Here is a 24,021-nt window from a genome sequence, read left to right as displayed (position 1 = left end):
ACTTTTTGGCTATATAATTGGTTTGTATTATATTTATATTGGATAACCGTATAACTTTTAAAGCCATTTTATTTTGAAATCTATATTTAAATTTCAGGTACTTAGTTGGCTAACTTCTAATTAATCGCTGCGACTTTTGTTGTACACTTTTTGTATGTTGCACACACTTAAGTACTTTTCGTTGGAATGTGTGACTTGTGTTATCATCATCCCAACACCTTGATTCCGGCATTTCAGTACATGGGAGTTAAGGACGTCACAACGTTGCCGCATCATATTTGGATAGCCTACTGATCAATGTCTTGCCTTTGTGATGACAAGTTAGTTTCAGCACAAATAAGGAAATAGGTGGAGAAAGATGGATGAGATTGTGGGCTTGGTCACCATAAGTTTACGAAAGTGTGACATTAGGATGGACTTCATGGCTGCAGTTGTATGGACTAGTACAATAATTTTGGCATCATAAAGACTAAGCGAGGCAATAATGGCCCATTATGAGGACAAGGTCAAGACAAGACCACTTATCGTTTCACAATACCATAGAATTTGTTCATGTCGATGGCTTGATGCATCAATTAAAAGATTCAGGTACTAGTCGGTTGGATTAGCTCTTTCTAGAAAGAGAAACTCTCACTTCTCTCTAGAAAAGTTACTAACCCTTTCTCATCAGTGTTTCCATCGGAGAGAAGGATGGAGTGAGAGGAGGATGAAGTCTTGGCTCCCATCCTCCACTCCACTCATTTTCCAGTATTTGTCTGTGCAAAAGTTTCTCTTCTAGGGTTTTTAACCCCTCATTTCCACTGGCTCGGTTTTGGTCAAATCTACCGTACTTCGGTGATCGACAACCTGCACGTGCCCCATCACGCAACTGCCCAACTGTTGATCTATTAAGACAAAGCAGAACCACGGGGAAAATCTCGCTATGTGATACTCACATGCTGTTTCTTTCAAGCATGGCTATCTCACATCGTACTAGTAGACTCACCACCTCAAGATATTCCAAATCTAACCTAACCCATCCCACAATCACTAGCACGTGGTCTCCACGCCCCACCCCAAAAACTCAGTAAACCGCAGTCGACCATTTGATGTCGGTCTTCCTACTATGTTTCCGCTTTCCCTAACTGATGATCTTGAGGAAGGGAAAACGGGTCCTTTCATAAAATATCTCAAGACAACAAAATGCAGTGCACCTTCAACATCCATCCCCTTTAACGGTGGGATCACAGTTCCCATAGGTGTGCAAACAGCTAATAACCATCATTTAAGACGATACCCTTATGGAAGGGTATAGGTAGGGACCAAGATTTTGGTCCCAAAACCTTTTTTTTTTTTTTCTTTATTTTGCTTTTGTGCTATGGTTATTGTAATGTGGTGTTTGTTGGAGAATCTCACACTCTTCTCATGTATCTCGGTTTCTGTATCTAAATTATATATTTGTTTGCTTAAAAAAATGTTGGCTAAGGCTATTTAGATATGGGTATGACAGATAATTGATTTCACTGCTTAGGTCAGCTAACACCATTCCCAATGGTTCTTTTATCCTATCCTTTAAAGTACATCATAAAAATCTTTTTTTAACATACTGACTTTTACAATATATTATACATACATCAGCTTATCTATTTTTATCTTTATGTCATTTAAATATTATAATTTAATATTTTTTATTCATTTTAAATATTTACTCTAACTACCAATCATATCATCGTATCTTTTGATATTTGCAATATCTACGCATATACAATGTTATATAATTATGTCCTAGTTTAGATTAATCCAAATTTATAAGCCAAACCAAAATTTAAATTGATTCAAAATATTAAAAAATATAATATATTATGAGAATATTCTCAAAATATATTACAAGAATATTCATTTTCAACAATTGTGAAATAAAATTCTCAAGAGAATTGTGAAAGAATGTTCCATTTAGAGAGCTTGCTCAATAATGTGCACCAAAGGTCAACTACTCAATCAATGAAAATAACTACACAATGGGATATTATCTTGCCGATGGTATATATGCTTCGTGATCGACATTTGTAAAAAATAATTCATCCTCTGGATGGAAAAAAACATTTTGTTGCAGCTCAACGGTTGATAAGAAAAGATGAAAAAGGGCATTTGGAGTGTTTTAAGCCCTATTTGCAATTGTACATGGACTTGCACTGTTTTTTTAATCGTCAAACGCTAAAGGAAATTATGATGGCACCATGGCATGCATAATTTTTTAACCAATGGTCTACATGCAAAAGAGATTATATACTCTTAGCCCTAAATGATAGTTTATATTGAAGCATGATAAATTGTGTTTATTTTGAACCTATTCTTTTAACTTGTATTATTCTCTAATTAACCTAATATTTACTTGTGATTACATAATAATCCAATCACATTATTATGTAATTGTAAGAATGAAACATGACTACCAGGTATCTTCCTTATTTATATCGTTATTATATTTAATATTTGGAATTCATTTTGAGCAATGTTATATAATGCACTCCTCTTCAAATTTTATTGTACTTGAAAATGTGCTACTTTCCATTACCTTTGGATCCTCTTTTTGTTTTGTTTTGTTTTTTTTTTTTTGTTTAAAAAAAAGGAATTCAAAATGATAAATCAACATAGTGAGATAATGGTATTGTAGATAGCATTTTCCTTTCATTTTATAGCATTTTAATTTTTCTAACTTTATAAACTTTGATGGGTGCTTTAAGCATGATGTATATACAGAGACATATATGCATAAATTGCATTTATATGCACATAAATATGTATATATATTGATATATTCTTTTGCATGCATGAGTTTATATATATATATATATATATAGTGCTATATTTTCTAAATGGGGTGGAGCTGTGTAAGGTGATTGCATCTAAGTCTCTTAATAATAGTTGCATGTTCAATGATACGCTAGCTAGTACTTAGCTAGCCCAAAATTAGTCTACACATTTATATAAGTGCAACTAAATTATATTGATTGGTCTCATAGAATATCCAAAATTCAACAAGCTAGTGGAAACGACCAATGAGAATTCAATATTAACGCCATACCTCGTCAAAAATTAACTAAAAACCCATTCAATAGTTTAGCATAAGCAAACTGAATTCAGAAATAAATGACAATAGGAAGAAGCTGGAAAGCTAACACTTATTTGTTACATATATAATAATATGAAGAACCTTTGAATTGTGAAGTATGAGAAGATTGCCATCCTTAGCTAGGGAGACTAGCTTTTTTATGCAACTAAATCAACAAACTAACATATCAGTTAAATTGCATTGACGATTGTGTATATTGACTCAATTCGCTCGATTGAATTGATGACCAAGACTGATTTGAACTTTCTTCAATGTCTGATTGTATGTATCTCTCTGATAATGCTGAGAAAGGCTTTGGAGGTATTTGTAAACATTCAATATCTCCTTCAAGCATTTCTATGACTTTTTTCATTGAAGGACGATCATTAGGTTTCATTTGTATACACCACAATGCAACTATGATCATCTTCTTAGTCATTTTCTTTTCCTCGTCGATGGCATCTTCTATTTCTATATCATTTTCATTGTGCAACTCATCATAGACACAAGTAGGGAAGTAGGTTTCACTAAAATGATCTGCAAATGTATTCAAGTTCCTTCGTCTACCTGTCATGTCCATCAATAACATTCCAAAACTATAAACATCGGCTTTATATGAGATGCCCCCAATATTTTGATAGCACAACTCGGGAGCCATGTATCCCAATGTCCCCCTTACAGCAGTCAAAGAAACAATACTGTCATCTACTGAAAAAAGTCTTGCCAAGCCAAAGTCTGAGACCTTAGGTGTAAGATTCTCGTCGAGAAGAATGTTGTGAGGCTTGATATCGAAATGCAAAATTTGCATTTCACAACCTTCATGTAAATATTTAATGCCACGAGCTACTCCAAGAGCAATATCATGCATTTTTTCAAAGCTTAGAAGAATACTTCCTTCTTGTGAAAAAATGTATTTATTGAGAGATCCGTTGGACATAAATTCATATACAAGAGCACGCTTTGATCCTTCAACGCAAAAGCCAATGAGTTGCACTATATTAACATGGTGAATCGTTCCAATGGTAGCAACTTCGCTGATAAATTCTTGGCCATTAGCTTTGGATTTACCCAACATTTTTACAGCTACATGTTGGCCACTTCGAAGTGTTCCTTTAAAGACAGTGCCATAACCACCTTCACCCAGTTTATCCTTAAAACCTTTGGTCATCTTCTTTACTTCTGAGTAAGAGTACCTTATTGGCACGAGATCATTGTGTTTTTGCAAAAATTCTTCAATGGCATTATACATTGATAAATGTCTCCTACGCCACTTATATATCAAGAATGCAAGCACAAATGGAGTTCCCAGTATAATTTTTGCCGCTCCATGGAATAGTCCTATATATATGGAAGGGCATCACCAAAATAGATCATATATAAGAGAAAAAATTGTGTAGTTGCACAACTGTCAAATTGATCTTGAAACTAATCGGCATATATAGTGACTATTAGTTTTTCTGTCAAAAACTCATTAATGTTTTCCATTCTTTATAGCCTAAAGAATGATTTGCTAAAAATGTAATTAAAAAAAAATAATGAAGACCAAAGGAAAGATGCAGGTTCTTACCGAAGTCGATGAGAATGATCATTAGTTGGACTGAAAGTACTGCAAGAATATGAAAGAATAAACTAAGTAATCAAGAGACTACGACAAATTTAAAAGTTCAAGGCGTAAGAAAATTGCATAAATAAGTTCTATAAATTGAGTTGAGCTCGAGATTCTATATATGCCAGCTTTTCGACGTTCTTGAGCTATATCCTGTGGCTAAGGGTGAATAGTTTGCTCATAATATTCGAGGCTTGTTATTATAAACGAGGTTTCGCATGCAAAAAACAAGATCAAATCCATCATTGGGTAGACAATTCGATCGGTTATTATCCTTATCATCTACTTGGATAATCATCATCGGACACAACGTACAGATCCAATTCTAGGTCATTAATTCATGTGTCTTTCAATCATATATATATCCTTCAAACAACTTTTTAATTTATATATAGATATATAGAAACCTCACCTCTGTCACGTTCATATAAATCACGGTAGATCTGATAATCGACTTTATTATTGAGGGGTACTACTGCATTAATGATGAAGAAAAGAAGAACGTTAACATCAGGCATTTGGAAACTCACAATCAATCAGCTTTCTATTAAGTGTCATTAATAGCATTTCATGTTATAATTTTCATGAAAGTCATGTCATTATAATAAGCGTATTCAATTTCTAAGTGCTGGAACTGCTTAATATCACGTTTAACATTAACGCGGGCTATATATGAATGATACGGCAAGAGTTTTCCTCTGCCTTAAGTGAGGTTCTATTCAATAAAAGGCACGGGAGGTGCCGTCCTCAAAAAAAAAAAAAAAAAAAAAAAGATACGGCAAGGGATTCATGAGTTTATTTTTGTAACTGTTTTTAATTAGTTAGGGGCATGTGTCAGTACATATATGATTCTTTCCGTGAAGACGAAAAATCAACTGAAGACGAAAAATAATTATAAGGAAAATTAATAAAAGTGAGTTATGGATTCTTACCGGTCTGATGACAAAAATGAATAAAAAAAATTATTAATAAGTGAACGGCTGAATACTTAAATAAATAATTTTAAGAGTACATCAAAGAAAATTCTTCATTCTAAATTGGATAATTAACTAAGAAAATTCTTTATTCTAAGCCAATTTCATCCTAATATCATATATATGCTTGAAATTACAATATCTTTTTGAGAATTAAAGAGATTAACCTCACCCTCGTATAAAGTACGTAGTATGCCGCGGAATCCTGTTAATTTGACAAAGAAAAGAACATCAAAGCCATTATAATAATTTGAAACTAAATTTTATTTATGCCAGTATCACATCATGAGCCTATATATATAGAGAGAGAGATAAAAACCTCACCTTTGTATAACCAAAATAGTTCTTTAGGGAGTCCTGGTTTCACAAAACAAGGAATAGAGTTAGCGTTTGGAAACTTCAATCAATATTATTTATAATTCTTTGTGTAATTCAACATATATAATAATATTGGATTAGAAATTGGAGCAGTACGCATTCTTTACTCACCAGTACATGATCCGTCGTCGCTTATATAGACTAATGTGCCATTCGGGTCGACGCTGCAATCAACCACTTTGCCACACCTATTCATACAACGTCCACTGGCGTAGTCCCATACAAGCTGAAAACCATAGGCCAATTTGTTGTGGTAGTCTGTACAGGAGAAGTTTCTTTCATCATCATCATCTGGTAATAGGCCTTGCTCCGATGTCCAAACAATCTGCTCTACTTGGCACGATTCATCCACAACATCGCTTGCTTTCGTCCACCCATATGTAACATAATCAAACCCCAGCTTGGATTGGGTCAAATTATTAGTAGAGTTGGACGCGGAATACACTCCACTCTCAAAGCAAGTAGATTTGTTCAGATAGATCCCTGAATTCATTGGTTTTTCACACTTCAAAAAAGCCACCGCACTATAGTTCCGATCAGAGAAAAAATATGGATACTTGTCGGATGTGTCGTAATTAAGAAAATAACGAGGGATAGAGGAGTAATTATCCTTCTGAATACCCGATTCCACAAGTCGTATTGTTTGGTTACTGTAATTGATTTCCTGTACGTAATATTTTCCGCCAAATAAGTATAGCACAGTTTGATCGTCCTCACATGACAGATTGTGATCTGGTTTGCCGCAGTTTGCTGGCTGGTCTCTCAATCGAAACGGAGAACTTATGTTGTGGATATTGCCGCAGGAAGTAGCACAGTGATCACCGTCCTTAACGCCGAAAGTTTGATGGACTAGCAGTACTAGAACAATAACGGCGGTGAGTCCTGCAGGGAGGAGCGACACACCTGATCTCGTCATTGAGAGAGAGAGAGAGAGCCAGAAAAGGGGTTTATGAATTTATGAGAGAGAACCGCTGTAAACAAGCATGTAATTAATAGTGTATATACTTAGACGTAAGCACATGCGTCACTGAGTCCTAAAAATGGGAGTCTTTCTTTCTGTTTGTTTCAAAATATCTTTTATCATTATTTGCATCCATCAAATTGACAGTACAAATATATCTGGCAGCTCCCACCATACCAATAATTAGATAAAGTTATCTTTTTAATAATTAGATAAATCCGATACTATAATCTATAACTTATATATACTAATAGTATTGGATTTATCTATAGTCTATATAAGTTATAGATTTTTTATATGAATATATATAATTAAATGTGTAAAAACATATTTACAAAAAGTATATATATTATATTTTTTTAAAACTCCTTAAATATTTTAAAAGGAAATTAGAAACTGATTAAAAAGTATTTTTTTAATCACTAAGTAAAAATTTTAGTTTATATTAATTAGCATTTTTTTTAATCACTAAGTAAAAAGTATTTTTTTTTACACCTATAATATAATATAAAAACTTATATACAACATAAAGAATTATATAACAAATATTTCATATATAAGATAAAGTTATATCTATAGTGATAATATAAGCGGCAATCCGAAAGCTACAGTGTTAGGAACAGTAAATATTTTTTTCGCCCTTTTTTTTTTTTTTTTTCGTTCCAGCGTTTTTTTCCCCATTTTACCCTTCAGTTTATTTGGCAATTACGGTGGCTTATGTTTTAGTTGTATTCCACCGACAGCCGTTTTTGTCATTTTAACTTCCCACCGACATATTTGTTTTTCTCTTTTTTTTTTCCCGATTTTACCCTTATTTTTATTATTTGCTTCGTTGTCCTCAGCGTCGTTTTGCTTTGCCGGTTTGGTTATATTGTATTTTTACAATTAATTCTGATTGGAACTGCAGTTTAAATATTCAAATTTCTTTCACATTTCATTTCGCTGGGGCTCTCTACTGCGTTCTACACTCTCAGCAATTGAATTGTAGGTACGTTTTTATTGTTTTCCTCAGTATATTGCAAAAATTAACTGTCTTGTATGAATCAATGAATTTGTTACATTATGTAATTAGATGATATGTATATGTATTACAGCAAAAAAAAAAATCCAAAGATAAAAACTATGTTTGCATATTTACATCTTTATTTACAGAGAGTACACCGAACAAAAAAATTTAACGCATCATATACAAATTCAATCTTCTGAAATTTCATCTTCTGGTTTGTTGTTGTGTGCTGAGAATAGGAAAACAAAACTGCAGTTAGTCAAAAAACCAAAACCCAGTTACTAAATTTTTGAGAAAAAAAAAACTATCTGATTGAAGAATTTCACTCTACATAAACTATCGGATTGAAGAATTTCACTCTACATGTAAAGTATATGTATAGTGATAATATACATCGATACACCAAAAAAATGCACAAATGAAAAAAATTTCACCTTCTGGCGTGGCCGTGCGCTTCCACGAGTGGCCATTTGCTGCGGATGTGAGCGGCGATGTGAGGGACACCCAACAAACAATAGATTCAACAGAGAAACCCACAGATCCAAATAACAAACCAAAAATTTCGTTCAGATAAAAAAATTAAAAAAAAAAAACCGAAAAACCAAATAGGTGAAAAATATCACACCTTCTGCGGTGGTCGTGGCCTGCTACGCCCCGCCATACCCAGCGGATCTGAAAATTTCCAACTTCAAACAACAAAATCGAAAACAATAAGAACAACATAAGACAAAAGACAAAAACAAGAACAAAAAAGGACAAAGAAAATAAAACAAAAAGAAATATGTTCAGATCTAAGAGGAAAAACAAGAAAATTGAAAAACCGTAAAAACATAAACAGATCTATTGTACAGATCTAAATGTTAAAAAAAAAAAAATTGCTGTAAAGATGAGTGCTGCGAACAAAACTGCAAAATATTAAAACAAGAAGAAAATACAAACATAAATCAAATAAGAACATGAAAACTGTGAGAGAGAGAGGGGGGGGGGGGGCAACGGCCGTACATGTCGTGACCGTAGTTGTTGTACAGATCTCAAAATTTCAAACTTCAAACAACAAAATCGGAGACAAAAACAAGAACAAAACACGATAAAAAAAATCAAACAAAAACAAATATGTTCAGATCTAAAAGGAAAAAAAGAAATGAAAAACCGTAAAAAACAATGTTTATCTGAAAGTATGAAAAAACAACAAAAAATATACCAAATAAACAGTTTTAGATTATACTCTAAACAACAATCTAGATCTAAACGCACAAAAGAAAAAAAAAACCCAAATAAACGGAATAGATGAGTGCTGCGAACGAAACTCCAAAACATTAAAAGAGAACGGCCCGAGAGAGAGAGGCAACTGTGAGATGAACATTAAACGGAACATGAAAACTGTGAGAGAGAGAGGCAACGGAAGATGAAACGAGAACGGCCCGAGAGAGAAACAGAGAGAGAGAGAGAGAGAGAGAGAGAGAGAGAGAGAGAGAGAGAGAGAGAGAGAGAGAGAGAGAGAGAGAGGACGGAAGATTAAAGGAGGCGGCCAAAACATTAGGGTTAGGTTTAGAGAGGCTTATATAGGGCTTTCTAGGGTTAGAGCAAAATGACTTTTCTACCCTCCTATAATTTGTTTATTACCGGATTATTTAGTTATATATTTATATCTATATTTCTATATATATATATATATATATTTACATAGATATATATCTAGCTATAGACGGACCTTTTAATTTTTAATTATATATATAAATATTTATATATTTATAATCATTTAAACTTTATATTATATTTATTTACTTTTAATTATTTACACTTTTAATCTTACTATATTTAATATAAATTTAAATAATGATTTTAAAAATAATTTAAATAGTTATGGAAATATAAAAAATTTAATTATATAAATATTATCATACTTACAAAAAAATTATTTAAATTTTTGTTTAAAATATTCACTAAAAAAATACAAAAATAGTATTTTAATATAATAAAGAAATCGTAAAGATTGACATATTGGAAGTTTATAAAAATTGAGTAAAATTTGGAGAAAATTTTTTTAAATTATCATTTTTAACTAAATTATAAATAATTTCATGGGAAAGTTAATGTGAATGGCTTTATAACATCAGTTTTTTATTATGTTTTCAAACTTGTCTATTTTGGTTTTTGTTAGATTTTTGTTTTTTTCTCCATTACTTACACAGTTTATATATTAGAATAAAACTAAATATGAACTAAATTTATAAAAGTAAATTTATTTGTAGGATGGGTGACTAAATCTATTCATGCTTTCCATTTTCAATTGTTGTAGTATTTTTATCTTCTTTATGTTTTACTTTTTATTTGTTTCAACACAGATGTAATCAATTATTAGAGTAGCCATTTATTTCAATATTCAAAAAATCTTTGAAACATGAATAAACTTAATCTAAAAGTCTTACACATAATAAAACAATAATATTGAGTAATATAAAGGAAAAAACAATTGTAGATGTAGCTAAAAATACAAATATAATTTAATATACTTATAAAATTGAATAATAAATGAGAACATAACATTTCATTTTTATATATGTCAATAATCCATAAAAATAGTCAATATTGTCAATTTATATAAGTATTAACATTGATTAGCTTAAAAATGATCAATCATATTCAGTAATATAAAATAGAGTAAAAATTTTACATGTAACTTAAGAAAAATATATAAAAAATTCATACCAATAAATGACAACTTATCATTTTATTTTTGTACACAAAAAAAAAGGGAACAAATTAAATTAAAATATAAATATTTATTAAAAAAACACTTCAACAACCAAAAAGATTATTTAGAAAAAAATATTATATTGCTGTAAAAAAATTAAACTAAAACAAAGTTGATTCAAGTTAAGAATAAATTGTTCAAATTTTTAGACATATGTTATATTCTGTGAAAAAAAATTTCAACGAAGAAAAAATATATAAAAACATAACAATAAAAATAACGACTAAATTTTTTTATATCTAAAAATATAACATTTAAAAAAAATTATATGCTTTAATTTTTTAAAAATTAATATGTTTCTTTTAACTAATAACATCTTCTTCTTTTTTTTTTTTTATTTGTTGTATTTTTTGTTGTTAAAAATAGTGGCTATTTTTATAATATATATCCATATATATAAATATATAGAAATAAGAAATATGAATAAATAGAAATAATAAATAGAAATAAATAAAATAAAATAAAATGAAAAATATTTCAAAAAATCAAATTGATTCAATGTTTCTAATTGATGTATCTAAAGTTATTAAACTATTTTGTTTTGCTGATTTCATTTGTATAAATGAATTTTACATTATTTTACATCTTTAAAGAAATATATTCTTATTAAAAAAATTCTAATATATTATTTGTTGTCAAAAATAGGGCCTATCTTGTCAACAGGAGTATCAAAATTCAGATGACATTATAATCATTTGATAAGAAATTGTAAGTGTTCATTTGTTTTGTAAATATTAAACATTTATTTTTTGTTCTATTAGATATTTAACTGTACATATTTCTTCAAAATTAAAAAAAAAAAAAAAAACTTATGTCTTATTTCTTGTCAAAATTAGGGCCTTTCTTGTTAATAAAGAAATCAAAATTGAAATCACATTATAATCTTTTGAAAAGAAATTTTGAAATAATAAAGAAATTTTGAAATAATAATACATATTTAATCTTAAATATTTTTTATTTTACCTTTTGCTGAAATATTGCAAAAATCTGTTTATCGTATTTTGACTTTTATTTTTTAATAAACAAATGCTATGAAACTTTTTAAAAAATAACTTCTTTTATAACTTAATATATAATATAAATTTTTATAACTTCTTTTATATAATTCATTATTTCAAAAATTCAAAAGAAATTTTTAAAAAAACATTTGAATGTTATCAATTATATCCCTCGTCAAAATTAATTGCAACAAATTAAAACTTCTTCATCTCCTTAAAAATTTTAAAAATAAATATTTGTTTTTGAAAATAACATACATTTGTTTTAATAGGTATTACATTCTCAAGTAAAAGATCTGCAGTTAACAAATATCGTGCTAGCTAAAGAAACTGTAAGTATTATTTTTCTTTATATACTACAAATTCTTTGCTTTATTCAATTCATGGTTAAAACTATATCTTTATAAAACTATAAAAAATTTATTTGCAAAAATTTATTATTTTGACTGTAAGAATAAATTGTTAATTTATTTGCTTAAAAAGTTAGATTATATTTTAGATAAAATTTATCACATTTATTTTGGTGGTTTCATTTCTATAAATGAAATTTACATTACTTTAGATTTAAAAAAAAAAATATTTTCTTATTAAATGAATTCTAATGTATTATTTGTTGTCAAAAATAGGGACTATCTTGTCAACAGGAAGATCAAAATTCAGATAACATTATAATCATTTGGTAAGAAATTTGTAAGTATTCATTTGTTTTATTAATATTAAACATTTATCTTTTGTTCAGTTATATATTTATTGGTACATATTTCTTTAAAATAAAAAAAAATCTAATGCATTATTTGTTGTAAAAAATATGGCCTTTTTTATTAACAAAAAATTCAAAATTTAAATAACATTATAATCTTTTGACATAAAATTTCTAAATATTATATTAAATATTTATTTTTTTTATAAATATATATTTAATAGTACATATTTAGTCTTAAATATTTTTTATTTTAGCTTTTGCTAAAATGATGCAAAAATCTATTTATCATATTTGTGTTTTAATTTTTTAATAAACAAATGCTATGAAAATTTTTCAAAAATAACAAATTTACTACATATTAATGTATTGTTCTTTTATTTAAAATCTTTGTATATATTTACAATTGTCTTTTATATGTTGTTAGTTCATAAATTTACACATCATCTCTTTGATGTGAAATTTATTTCCTAACAAAAGTAAATTTATACATTTCTTTTAAAATTATTTCACTTATTAACTGTTTGTATTTTTTTAAACATTTATTTGTCCTTGAACATCAATCCATCCAGAACTTTATTAATAATTGATATCTTTAAAACATTTATTAACATAAAAAAATAAAAATAAAAATAAACTTCTATTTTTTATTTTTCTTCTTTCCAGTTCTTAAAAATTTTAAATTTTATAAATATGTTCTTTAAACTTTAATATTTAAATATAAAATCTTTGCATATAAATTTTAATGTTCTGGATGGATTTTTGTTTAAGGATGAATATTTTGTTCCTCTATGTAATAGAATTAAATACCAACAGTTATAAAATATTGTTTTGTCACAATACTATATATAAATCTCAAATTATTCTTAGATATTAATTATACAATTACAATTATAAATGCCTTAAATTTTTTTTCCTTTCAAAATATTTGCATTTTATTTGTCCATTGATACTTTAATATTTTGTTTTTTTAACAACAATCTCATTTCTTCAAACATATTTCATGATAGTTATTATATAAATGTTATTTTTTGTAAATATTTCTTAATTAAGATATGGTCAGTAAAAATTTTAATATAGATTTCAATCTAAATAATGGTGTTTCCATCAAATTTTAATCTTAAAATCACTATAGAACATAGTGATTTTAAAAATAATACCATATTTAGACATTGATTCTATGTAAATTTGAATTTATCAAGCTATAAAATTTATAGCTATAAATTCAAAAAAGACATTTATGACCAATTCTTTAACTGTAAATATTTATAAAATAAAACATCCTTATTTTATGTTCTTTCTGATTTAAACTATTTATATTTTATTTTAATTAAATTTAACCATTTAAAATAAATGTATAAATAAAACAAAATTAAAATAAATACAAACTTATTATATAATATAAATTTTTATCACTTCTTTTATATAATTCATTAATTAAAAATTCCAAAATAAATTGTTAAAAAAACATTTGAATGTTATTAATGTTTTAAATTTGATATTATAATAACAAATGACTATTCTTACTATTATATATCAACTAAAGATCAAATTCTTGCAATTTCGTTTATCAATTGTATTATTTTTGTATTTACAAATAATTATTATAATATCTCTAATCAAAATTAGTTGCAACAAATTAAAACATTTTTATCTCTTTAAAAATTTAAAAAATTATATTTCTTGTTAAAACTAACATACATTTTTCTTTTTTAAAAACAGGGATTATATTTTCAACTAAAAGATCTGAAGTCAACAAATATCTTGCTAGCTAAAAAAACTGTAAGTATTTTTTTCCCTTGTATATTACAAATTATTTCATTTATTCAATCCATGCTTAAAATTATATCTTTATTTAGCACGTAATATTTTATTCAATAAAGTATATACTATAAATAAATATATTTATTATATGTTCTTTTTTGTTCCAATTAATAAACTTTCTTGAACTTTTTATTTATTGTCAATTTAAAATTTTGAACTTTTAATTTACTTTATTGACATATCAAATGATAAAATTTTATTATTTATTTCCAAAATCTTTATTTCAGGAAATAATTAAATAAAATTCTGCTTCAAAAACAATCAACAAAAAAAATGTCATCTAAAGATCTTCTACAAAACAAAAAAGATCAATTGCAGCAAAGAACAACAAAAAGACATTGTCAGAAACAAATTTCAAAAAGAGATATGGTTGATTTTCAAGATTCAACGCCATCTGATATTGATCAAATGATTATATCAATCGATGATACATCAGATGATCATCTCGAACCTATTGGCAATATTGAAAATTCTAATATTCAACAATACCATGGAAAGAGGCCCAGAATTTCTCGCCGTAATTTTAACATTCTTGGAATGACCTCCTCAGAAGAGCCTAGCATATGCCCAAATGTTCATCTCCTTGCTGAAAATTCAGAAGAATCTACACAATTAAATATTTCATACAGTTCTTCTGTTGGCTCAAGTTATTCTGTAAATTTGTCGAAAGGGAAGTCAACAAATGCACCAACAGAGACAAGTCAACTTTCTGAACAACTTATGGTCCAACAGGTTTAGTAACTTTTCTTTTTTGTCATCATATATTTTATTTATTTACTCTCTTTCAATAATTAATTTTTTTTCTAAAATAGGTTCTTCTTGTTGATCAATCACAATCAAGTGCTCAAAAAAATATGCGAAGATGTACTTTTGGTAAGAACTAAAAATAAAATGAATTATTTACTAACATTATATTTTATTGTTATTTATATTTAAGATATTGATTGAAAAAAAATTATTTAATTATTTCTAATGAAATTTCTTATATTTGTTTTTCCTTTACCCCAACTCAATAGGCACATTACGTCGTCATAATGTTGTACATAGACAAATATTACAAAATGTTCCAGTTGAAGCAAATTATTTACCAAATATGCCACATTGTCAGCATTGCAAAGCAAAAAGATTCTTTCATGAAACAAACAATTTCTGCTGTGCTGATGGATCAATCTCTTTGGTTACAAATGATGTTCCAGATCAACTCTATAATCTGTTTGTTTCAAATACTGCTGAATCTACACAATTTCGGACATATGTTCGAATGTACAACAACAAATTTGCTTTCACATCTTTTGGAGTTAAATTTGATAGAAATTTATGTCAAAGAAACAGAGGAATATATACATTTCGAGCTCAAGGTCAAATTTATCACTATCTCCCTGATTTGATTCCTTCAGATGGTCAACCTTCTAATTTGCAGCTATATTTCTATGACATTGAACATGAATTCGAGAATCGCATTGTTGACTCAATCAGAATGGATCCTCCTATTATTGCCCAACTTATGGATCTCCTTCGTGTAAATCCATATTCAACATTTTTTCGATCTATTGGTGATTTACCAAATTTAGAATATCAAAAAATCTGTATAAAATCAGATCCTGGTTTAGATCAACGGGTGTTTAATGCCCCAACATCATCAGAAGTTGCAGCTATTTGGGTTGAAAATGATGATTCAGAACATTTAACACCTCGTGATATTTTCGTATTTAATCATATTGGCGGGAGTCATTTAGTTCAATATTATTTTGGATGTTATGATCCACTTCAGTATCCTCTGTTGTTTCCTCTTGGAGATATTGGATGGCACCAAGGCATACAAAGAATTAACAAAAGAATTGCATCTATATCTGCCAATAACTGCACAACTCAATTAATTGATCCTCATCAATCAACATCAGCAGAAGAATTACTCAGAAGAGAAGAACAAGGTTAAATTTTCTATCCTATCTTTTTTATACAACTTATTATTAATATATTTGGTATGTATTTTTTTAAATAATTTTTTATTGCTTTTGTAGTTTTAAAGAAAAAGAGAAAAGATCCCATTGTTTCTTGCCGTGAATATTACTGTTACAAGTTGCAAATTAGAGAAAATCTGAAATCTATTCTTCTAATCTCTGGCCGACTTCTTCAACAATTTGTTGTTGACATGTATATCAAGATAGAGACTTCAAGGTTAGATTATTTTCGTTGCAATCAACAACATATTCGATCTGAATTATATCAAGGCATTGTTGATAGTATTAATCTTGGACAAACAAATGCTTCAAGAATTGGGAAACGTATAATTTTGCCTTCATCTTTTATTGGAGGCCCAAGAGATATGCAAAAAAGATATTTAGAAGCAATGGCTTTAGTTCAACGATATGGCAAACCAGATATTTTTTTGACAATGACATGTAATCCAAACTGGAAAGAGATCTCAACTCAATTGTTACCACATGAGGAAACCCAAAATCGACCTGACTTAATTGCTCGAATTTTTAGAGCAAAATTAGAGGATCTGAAGTATGAACTATTCAAACGAGAAATATTTGGAAAAATCTCAGCATATGTTTATGTTATTGAGCACCAAAAAAGAGGACTTCCACATGCTCATTTCTTAATTATATTGCGTCAAGATTGGAAATTATACGCACCAGAATCTTTTGATGAAATCGTATCTGCTGAATTACCTGACAAAGACAACAACTTACATCTCTATACAGCTGTTATTAAGCATATGATGCATGGCCCATGTGGAGTTCTAAATCCAACAAATGTATGCATGAAAAAAAATGGTTGTTGCAAAAATAATTACCCAAAACAGTTTGTCTCAAATACTGTTGTTGGAAATGATTGCTTCCCAATATACAAACGCTGCAACAATGGAAGAACAGTCAAAATCAGAGGACATGATTTAGATAATCGTTGGGTTGTTCCATATAACCCTTATTTACTTGCAATGTTTGACTGCCATATTAATGTTGAGATATGTTCTACAATAAAAGCTGTCAAGTATCTCTACAAATACATTTATAAAGGTCATGATCGTGTTGCCTTCAATCTGGTTTTTGAACAAAGCACTCAACAAATTGATGAAATTGAAAGATTTCAATCAGCTCGATGGATTACTCCACCAGAGGCTATGTGGAGAATATTTGGCTTTATTATCAATGAGGTTCATCCAGCAGTCTATAGCTTACATTTACATCTTGAAAATCAGCACCAGGTTACTTTCCGTGCACATGAAAACTTAACAAATGTGATAAACTTTGACTTTTCAGCAAAGTCAATGCTGACTGAATTTTTCGCAACAAATCAAGTTGATCAGAATGCCAGAAAATTGTTGTATAAAGAATTTCCTGAATTTTATGTTTGGAGCCAACAATACAAAATGTGGACTATTCGGAAAAAACAGGTTGTGATAGGTCGAATTGTTACAGCAAATCCTTTTGAAGGAGAAAGGTATTATCTGCGGATGTTATTAAATCATATAAGAGGTCCTTTATCATTTGATCATCTCAAAACTGTCAATGGTATCTTGGCCCCCACATTTCGTGAAGCTGCAACTATGTATGGTTTATTACAGAGAGATGACAGTTTAGAAGAATGCTTATATGAAGCCTCTCTTTACCAAATGCCTTTCAGTTTAAGAAGACTATTTGCAACAATTTTGGTTTACTGTAATCCTACAAATCCAAGAGATCTCTGGGAACGCTTTGAACAAGATATGTCTGCTGATTTTCAATTAGTTGAAAGTTCTTCATCAACTGTTAGAACTGAGACTTTACGCTCCATCTCCACAATATTTGAATCAATGGGTAGAAACATTAATTCGTTCCATCTTATCAACCAAAACATTGATTTTGATCAAGATGAGTTTTTGTTTAGAGAAATTGATGATGAATTAGCTGTTCCAATTCCAGAAGAAGATCTTCATGCATCAACACTGCTTAATTGCGAACAACAAAATGCTTATAATTCTATCTTACAAAAAGTTTTGTCAGATGAACCTGCGATGTTCTTTATTGATGGTCCTGGTGGTATAGGAAAAACATTTTTATACAAAGCACTCCTTGCTACAACAAGAACAAAGCAATTAATTGCTCTTGCAACTGCTTCATCTGGTGTAGCTGCATCAATCTTACCTGGAGGTCGAACTGCACATTCACGATTCAAAATTCCACTACATACCAACAAAAATCTCACATGTAGTGTCAGCAAACAAAGTGGACTTGCAAGATTACTCCAAAAAGTAAAGTTGATCATATGGGATGAAGCTCCTATGTCAAGAAAAGAATCTATAGAAGCATTGGATAAAATGCTAAAGGATATTAATGATTCAGAATTATCTTTTGGTGGAAAAGTTATTGTATTTGGTGGAGACTTTCGTCAGATTCTACCTGTGGTCCCAAAAGGAACAAGACAACAACAGATTGATGCCAGCTTAGTTTCTTCCTACCTATGGCCAAAATTGACAAAAATTCGTTTAACTGAAAATATGCGTGCAAGATTAGATCCAGACTTCTCAAAATACATATTGGATTTAGGGAATGGGTTACCACCAATCACAATTAATGAATGCGTCAGAATTCCTGCAGTCATGTTAATTCCATATGAAAATGATGCTACTTCTTTGGATCATTTGGTAGATACTGTTTTTCATAATATTTCTGATTATTCAACAAATATTTCAAGCATGATGAATCGAGCTATATTGACACCAAAAAACAGTTATGTTGATGAAATAAACACTTTGTTAATTCAGAGATTTCCTGGAGAGTTAAAACAATATTACAGTTTTGATGAAACAATCGACGCATCTGAACAGGCAGTCATGGAAGATTTCTTGCATACTTTAACACCAAATGGACTTCCTCCACATGAATTATTGTTGAAACAAAACTGTCCAATCATGTTATTGAGAAACATCAATCCTTCAGAAGGGCTATGCAATGGAACACGACTAATCTGTCGCAATTTTGATCGTAACGTTATTCATGCAGAAATTGCAGTTGGTCATCACAGTGGCAAAAAGGTTTTTATTCCGAGAATTCCATTTTTACCAAATCCTGATGAAAACAGTGGTTTCCCATTCAAACGAACTCAATTCCCTGTTAAACTAAGCTTTGCAATGAGTGTAAACAAGTCACAAGGACAGACATTAGATTTTGTTGGGATATATTTGCCACATCCAGTTTTCTCACATGGACAATTATATGTAGCTTTATCAAGAGCTAAGACTATTTCTGCAATCAAGATTCTGATACGACCAATCTCAACTGATGAACCAGAAAAAAACTGCACAAAAAATATTGTCTACACAGACTTATTAACATTGGCCTCCTCTGACTGATGTTATGCAGGTAACAAATTTTTTTTTATATTTAATTTTAACTGCTATAAATAGATTAAAATTTTCCTACAATTTTTTTTTTATATTTCCAATATTCTATTAATTTATTCTTGTTAACTAATTAATACATATAAGTTTCTATTAGTTTTTATTTTACAGTTTAATTAATTCCATTTCTTTCCTTTTATGTTTATAGACTTCATTTCTTTTTGGCTTATCAGTTTTCAAAATGCGGATCACTTATACATCAATTAAAGATATTACTCCAAAGACAAGGGACTGGAAAATCAAGATGCTCGTGGTTGAAAAATCCCCCAAACGAGTTGGGCAACACTCATCAATAAAATACCAAAATTTAATGTTGGTAGATGAACAGGTACAATATTTTTTTCTCTACTTACAATTTAATCTACAAATATACTCATATATATATATACTTTATATAACATATCTTATACATTCTATGTAATTATAATTACTTGTAAAATTTTTTTACTTTTTTTTTAAAAACAAATTCCTTACTTATTATAAAAACTAACAACCAATACTTTCTTATATAATATAGGGAAATCGTCTGCAAGCAACAATGTTCGGAAATGATATTGATTCAAGAGAAGACTCTCTCCAGATGTTTCGATCCTACTATATTATAAACGCATATGTCAAACTACTGGATCCTAAATATAAAACTGAGTCGCATGAATACCAATGGATTATAAATGCAAAAACAATCATCGAAGAGATTCCAGAAAATGAACAACAAGTAGAAATGCCAAAGTACAACCTCATTCCCATTAACGAGTTGGATGCTTATAAAGATTCAATTGCAGAAATAGGTAAATTATTATAATTTTTTAATTTTTTTTTTCCTAAACAGCTAATGATTTCAATATTTTTAATCAGATCTCTTAGCAGTTGCTCTTCACATCAAACCTCCAAAAGAAATAACATTAACAAATGGACCAGCTACTCTTCAAGAAATCTATGTTATAGATCAAAGGTAAATTCTTTTTTCCCCTTTTTAATTTTTGAAAATTTTTTTATAATCTTTACTTTTTAAATTCTTTTTAATTTTCTCCTTTCATATCATGTAGCTTCAATCCTATCTCGTTGACTATGTGGGGACGTTTTGTTCAAGACGAATGCAAAAAAATTTCTGAAATAATCGAAACAAAACCAATTCTACTTGCAACAAAGCTCAAAGTTCGTTCTTACAATGGTAATTCTAATAATTCAAATTCTTAATTCTTATTTTAAATCTTACATTTTTTAACTAACAATTATTTATATTAACGAAACAGGACTATCTCTTTCATCTCGACCAGCAAGTGCATTTACAATCAATCCTGTTATCCCTGAAGCAAAACTGCTGCAAAGATGGTAATTCATATTAATTACAATATTTTTTCTTAACATATCTGTTAAAAATGTTCCAATTATAATTTCTTTTTTTCTTTTTTTAGGATTGCAATCAATGATTTAAGACTTGAAGTCATAATTGCAAAATCGTTAAAATACCCATCTACATCTTTATCGTCAATTGGTATTCGACAAATAACAAAAAATTGTGATGTTGCTGCATTACTAAAAAGTTTGCAACCAATGGAGGTAAATTATTTTTCTTAACATCATATTTATATTTATATTCCTTCTCATTAAACAAAATATTGTTCTTAATATAATATAGAAAGCAAAATTCTGGATCAAGGCAAAGATAAATATCATAAATTTGGACCAAATCTTCTTCTATATGTCATGCATCAATTGTAACAAAGGAACTGGGCATGACCATAATGAAAGCTTTCTCTGTTACCCCTGCAAATATCAAAGTGTTGCTGAACCACGGTACATATTTTTTTTACTTCAATAATTAACAATTCATTTCAAAATTATTCACATATTAATTTTACCAATACTAACAAAAAATAATACTTTTATTATTTACAGTTGTCGAGCATATGTTGAAGTTGATGATGGGACAGGAAAATTAGCAGCTGTTATGTTTGGTGAACTTGCAGAACAAGCATTGGGTCATTCAGCCATTGATTTCATGAATCATACTGGAGAGGTAACTTTATTCTTTTTCACAAAATTTTCAAATAAAATTATATATAAATTATTTTTACATTTATTAATTATCTAAACTCACTAAATATTTACTACACAGGAACATTTACCATTTATACAAAAAATGGCATCAGAAGCTTCAGAAAATCAGTGGATGATTCAACTTGCTGTGGACCCAGAAATATTCAACCAACAAAAACACAAAAACTTCAATGTTATCTCCATCGATCCTGTCCAATATGGACCTGAGCTTGAATGACACCTAGACAAAAAAAACAAATCCATAACTCATTTTGCTGTTTATATTTGTGTAATATTTTTGCTGACAAATTTTTGTAACTGAACTAAACAGTTAACAGTAGAACGAAGCAAACGTGCATCGCACGTTGGTCCTAATCTAGTATATATATATATAAAAGACCGATTTTCAAAATGCGAGAATCGGTACCAGATTGATTCCAACCGATTTTTTTGGTTTTTAGAAATCGAAACTGGAACAGGCTGGTTGGTGGGTTCAGTCAGTTCGACTGGTTTTTTGGTTTATTTTTACGGCCCTACTCAAATCTGATTAATGGAGCTAGCGGCCACTATAGCTATCCCATCTAGACCCCTCCTATCTCATTCTTAACGGATAATATATTATTATGTGAGTATTCAAACTTCTCACTATGCATGCCACCTACTTTATGAATAGGAAAAGTATAGTTACAAGCACAATTATGCACTAATCTATGCACCAATGTGATGTGATTGGTCAAAAAGTAGATTTTATTGAAAACAGTGTTAATTTAAATTTTAAGTATGAATAAATCAGTGTTGGTACACAGATTAGTGTGCGACTGTGTTTGTATGTAGCAAAACTCTTATGAATAAGCCTAGTTCAATACATAGTTACGACAAGAATCTCAAGCTAATTTTAACTGAATGTAAGCCATTACAAGTAACTAGCTTGTTTCCAATTAATTGTTTAATTTTTGAAATACTCGTATCCTTCAAGGAATTAATCAAAATCAAGTTGAACGAATTGTTTGAATGAATGAATCAAAAGCTGCAGACTAATTATTGTAAACTCTAGCGCCAACACAGGTTTTAAGAAAGTTGAAAATGCACAAAGTTAATTATTATATGGCATATAGTTGAAGGCTAACCGCGTACGAATTCAATTTGTTTACACAACCTTATATAAAATAATTCCTAACATTTTCTAAGTAATTTCTAGATATGAATGGGTCATAGAAATTTAGAAAACATGTTCCATTACTGGTTTGCAAGTGATCAAATCATATTGATCACTTGCAATGACTACTGCATTGGCCGGGCGGTAGCTCGATTTGCTTTAAGGCTATTTCAGTGGAAAATATGACAATCATGAGAGTGCGATATTTATGCATTCGGTTAATTTTAAAAATTGTAAGCTGGCTATTAGCAATTGACTCCAACAAATTTAAACTTATTTTAATTCATTTACTAAATGCACTGACCATCCACACACGTTATGACGTTTGATCTTCATTGTGGTTTAGATATTAATTCCAATCCACATTATACATTATTGGCGGATCAAGGTCTAACATGCAAGTGGGTCTCACATTTATTATATATTGCTATGGACACATGCAGGCTGCCTGAATGTGTTCGTTCTCTTAGAATCTTTATTATATAAAATGTGAATTTAAAAAATATTTTATCTAGCTAGCAGATTATCTTTCGTCAGTCTTAAAAAATCAGAGCATATATAAAAATTTGTTTTAAAATTATTGGTAGATAAACGTCTTAATTTTTGGAATATTTATATACTTTTTGCGAATGAAAGTTTTATTATTAAAAAAAAGAAAAATAAAATAAAACAGCCTAATTAACAGTACTCCTAATCTTCTTTTTCATTTTTCCTAGCCCAATACATACGTATACAACGCAGAAATCTGATTGGTAAGAATTGGTTAGTCACATAATCAATGCCCCAATGAAACCTACAAAAAATTATTATTTATAAATCAATTCAAATCATCTGAAATTACATCAACACGTTCAAACATAACCTAGTCAAATCAAGTGAAACACTTGGTAGTACTGGTTTGCAAGTTGAAAGTTTGATCAGGGTCAATGCAACCATGTATCCCGGCCCGTGTTTGGCATGTTAATTACGTAGTCTAGATTACAATTGCAATTGGATTAATTTCCATGAAGTTTCAGTGCTATTCAATTGCAACTTCATTGGGCGGTAGGTTTTGAAGAAGATTTTGGAATAGATAAACCTGGCCAATGTTAGAGCCTCAGCCTAGCTAGTATTTTCCTAGTAACTGCTAGATATCGATGAGTC

The 24,021-nt window shown here is 29.3% G+C and overlaps 3 protein-coding genes and 1 long non-coding RNA gene across 4 annotated transcripts; 1 reads left to right on the top strand and 3 right to left on the bottom strand.

The window, feature by feature from the left end:
* Nucleotides 1-3,149: 3,149 nt before the first annotated feature.
* LOC122310758 (rust resistance kinase Lr10-like) lies at nucleotides 3,150-5,389 on the bottom strand. The gene is made up of 3 exons (XM_043124893.1): nucleotides 5,110-5,389; nucleotides 4,659-4,697; nucleotides 3,150-4,429 (listed from the first exon to the last, which is right to left on the bottom strand). The coding sequence occupies exons 1-3, from the start codon at nucleotides 5,213-5,215 to the stop codon at nucleotides 3,279-3,281; spliced, it is 1,296 nt and encodes a 431-aa protein (XP_042980827.1). The 5' UTR covers nucleotides 5,216-5,389; the 3' UTR covers nucleotides 3,150-3,278.
* A 289-nt stretch (nucleotides 5,390-5,678) lies between these two features.
* Nucleotides 5,679-6,989, bottom strand: LOC122310759. Its single transcript, XM_043124894.1, has 3 exons — nucleotides 6,161-6,989; nucleotides 5,996-6,028; nucleotides 5,679-5,876 (listed from the first exon to the last, which is right to left on the bottom strand). Exons 1-3 carry the CDS (start codon nucleotides 6,963-6,965, stop codon nucleotides 5,776-5,778), a joined length of 939 nt encoding a protein of 312 aa, XP_042980828.1. The 5' UTR covers nucleotides 6,966-6,989; the 3' UTR covers nucleotides 5,679-5,775.
* Nucleotides 6,990-8,055: 1,066 nt separating this feature from the next.
* LOC122310760 lies at nucleotides 8,056-8,994 on the bottom strand. Its single transcript, XR_006242671.1, has 2 exons — nucleotides 8,451-8,994; nucleotides 8,056-8,245 (listed from the first exon to the last, which is right to left on the bottom strand). It is a non-coding gene; the product is annotated as an uncharacterized LOC122310760 (long non-coding RNA).
* Nucleotides 8,995-14,659: 5,665 nt separating this feature from the next.
* LOC122310418 lies at nucleotides 14,660-19,634 on the top strand. Its single transcript, XM_043124306.1, has 3 exons — nucleotides 14,660-15,025; nucleotides 15,714-16,224; nucleotides 16,315-19,634. Exons 1-3 carry the CDS (start codon nucleotides 14,660-14,662, stop codon nucleotides 19,632-19,634), a joined length of 4,197 nt encoding a protein of 1,398 aa, XP_042980240.1.
* The last annotated feature ends 4,387 nt before the right edge of the window (nucleotides 19,635-24,021 follow it).

This window comes from Carya illinoinensis, chromosome 5, assembly GCF_018687715.1.
Source record: "Carya illinoinensis cultivar Pawnee chromosome 5, C.illinoinensisPawnee_v1, whole genome shotgun sequence".
NCBI lineage: Eukaryota > Viridiplantae > Streptophyta > Magnoliopsida > Fagales > Juglandaceae > Carya > Carya illinoinensis.
Note: the sequence above shows the minus strand (reverse complement) of the source record. Positions and strands in the feature narration are given on the sequence as shown.

What these genes read in the sequence shown, in the direction of transcription:
- LOC122310418 (XM_043124306.1), top strand. Translation starts at nt 14,660, where the DNA reads ATGGTTGATTTTCAAGATTCAACGCCATCTGATATTGATCAAATGATT. An exon ending in AACAACTTATGGTCCAACAG is followed by an intron (nt 15,026 to 15,713) that starts GTTTAGTAACTT and finishes TCTAATTTGCAG; the next exon opens with CTATATTTCTATGACATTGA. An exon ending in ACTCAGAAGAGAAGAACAAG is followed by an intron (nt 16,225 to 16,314) that starts GTTAAATTTTCT and finishes TTGCTTTTGTAG; the next exon opens with TTTTAAAGAAAAAGAGAAAA.
- LOC122310758 (XM_043124893.1), bottom strand. Translation starts at nt 5,215, where the DNA reads ATGCCTGATGTTAACGTTCTTCTTTTCTTCATCATTAATGCAGTAGTA. An exon ending in TTTATATGAACGTGACAGAG is followed by an intron (nt 4,698 to 5,109) that starts GTGAGGTTTCTA and finishes ATATTCTTGCAG; the next exon opens with TACTTTCAGTCCAACTAATG. An exon ending in GATCATTCTCATCGACTTCG is followed by an intron (nt 4,430 to 4,658) that starts GTAAGAACCTGC and finishes CCATATATATAG; the next exon opens with GACTATTCCATGGAGCGGCA.
- LOC122310759 (XM_043124894.1), bottom strand. Translation starts at nt 6,965, where the DNA reads ATGACGAGATCAGGTGTGTCGCTCCTCCCTGCAGGACTCACCGCCGTT. An exon ending in CGACGACGGATCATGTACTG is followed by an intron (nt 6,029 to 6,160) that starts GTGAGTAAAGAA and finishes TTGTGAAACCAG; the next exon opens with GACTCCCTAAAGAACTATTT. An exon ending in ACTATTTTGGTTATACAAAG is followed by an intron (nt 5,877 to 5,995) that starts GTGAGGTTTTTA and finishes TCAAATTAACAG; the next exon opens with GATTCCGCGGCATACTACGT.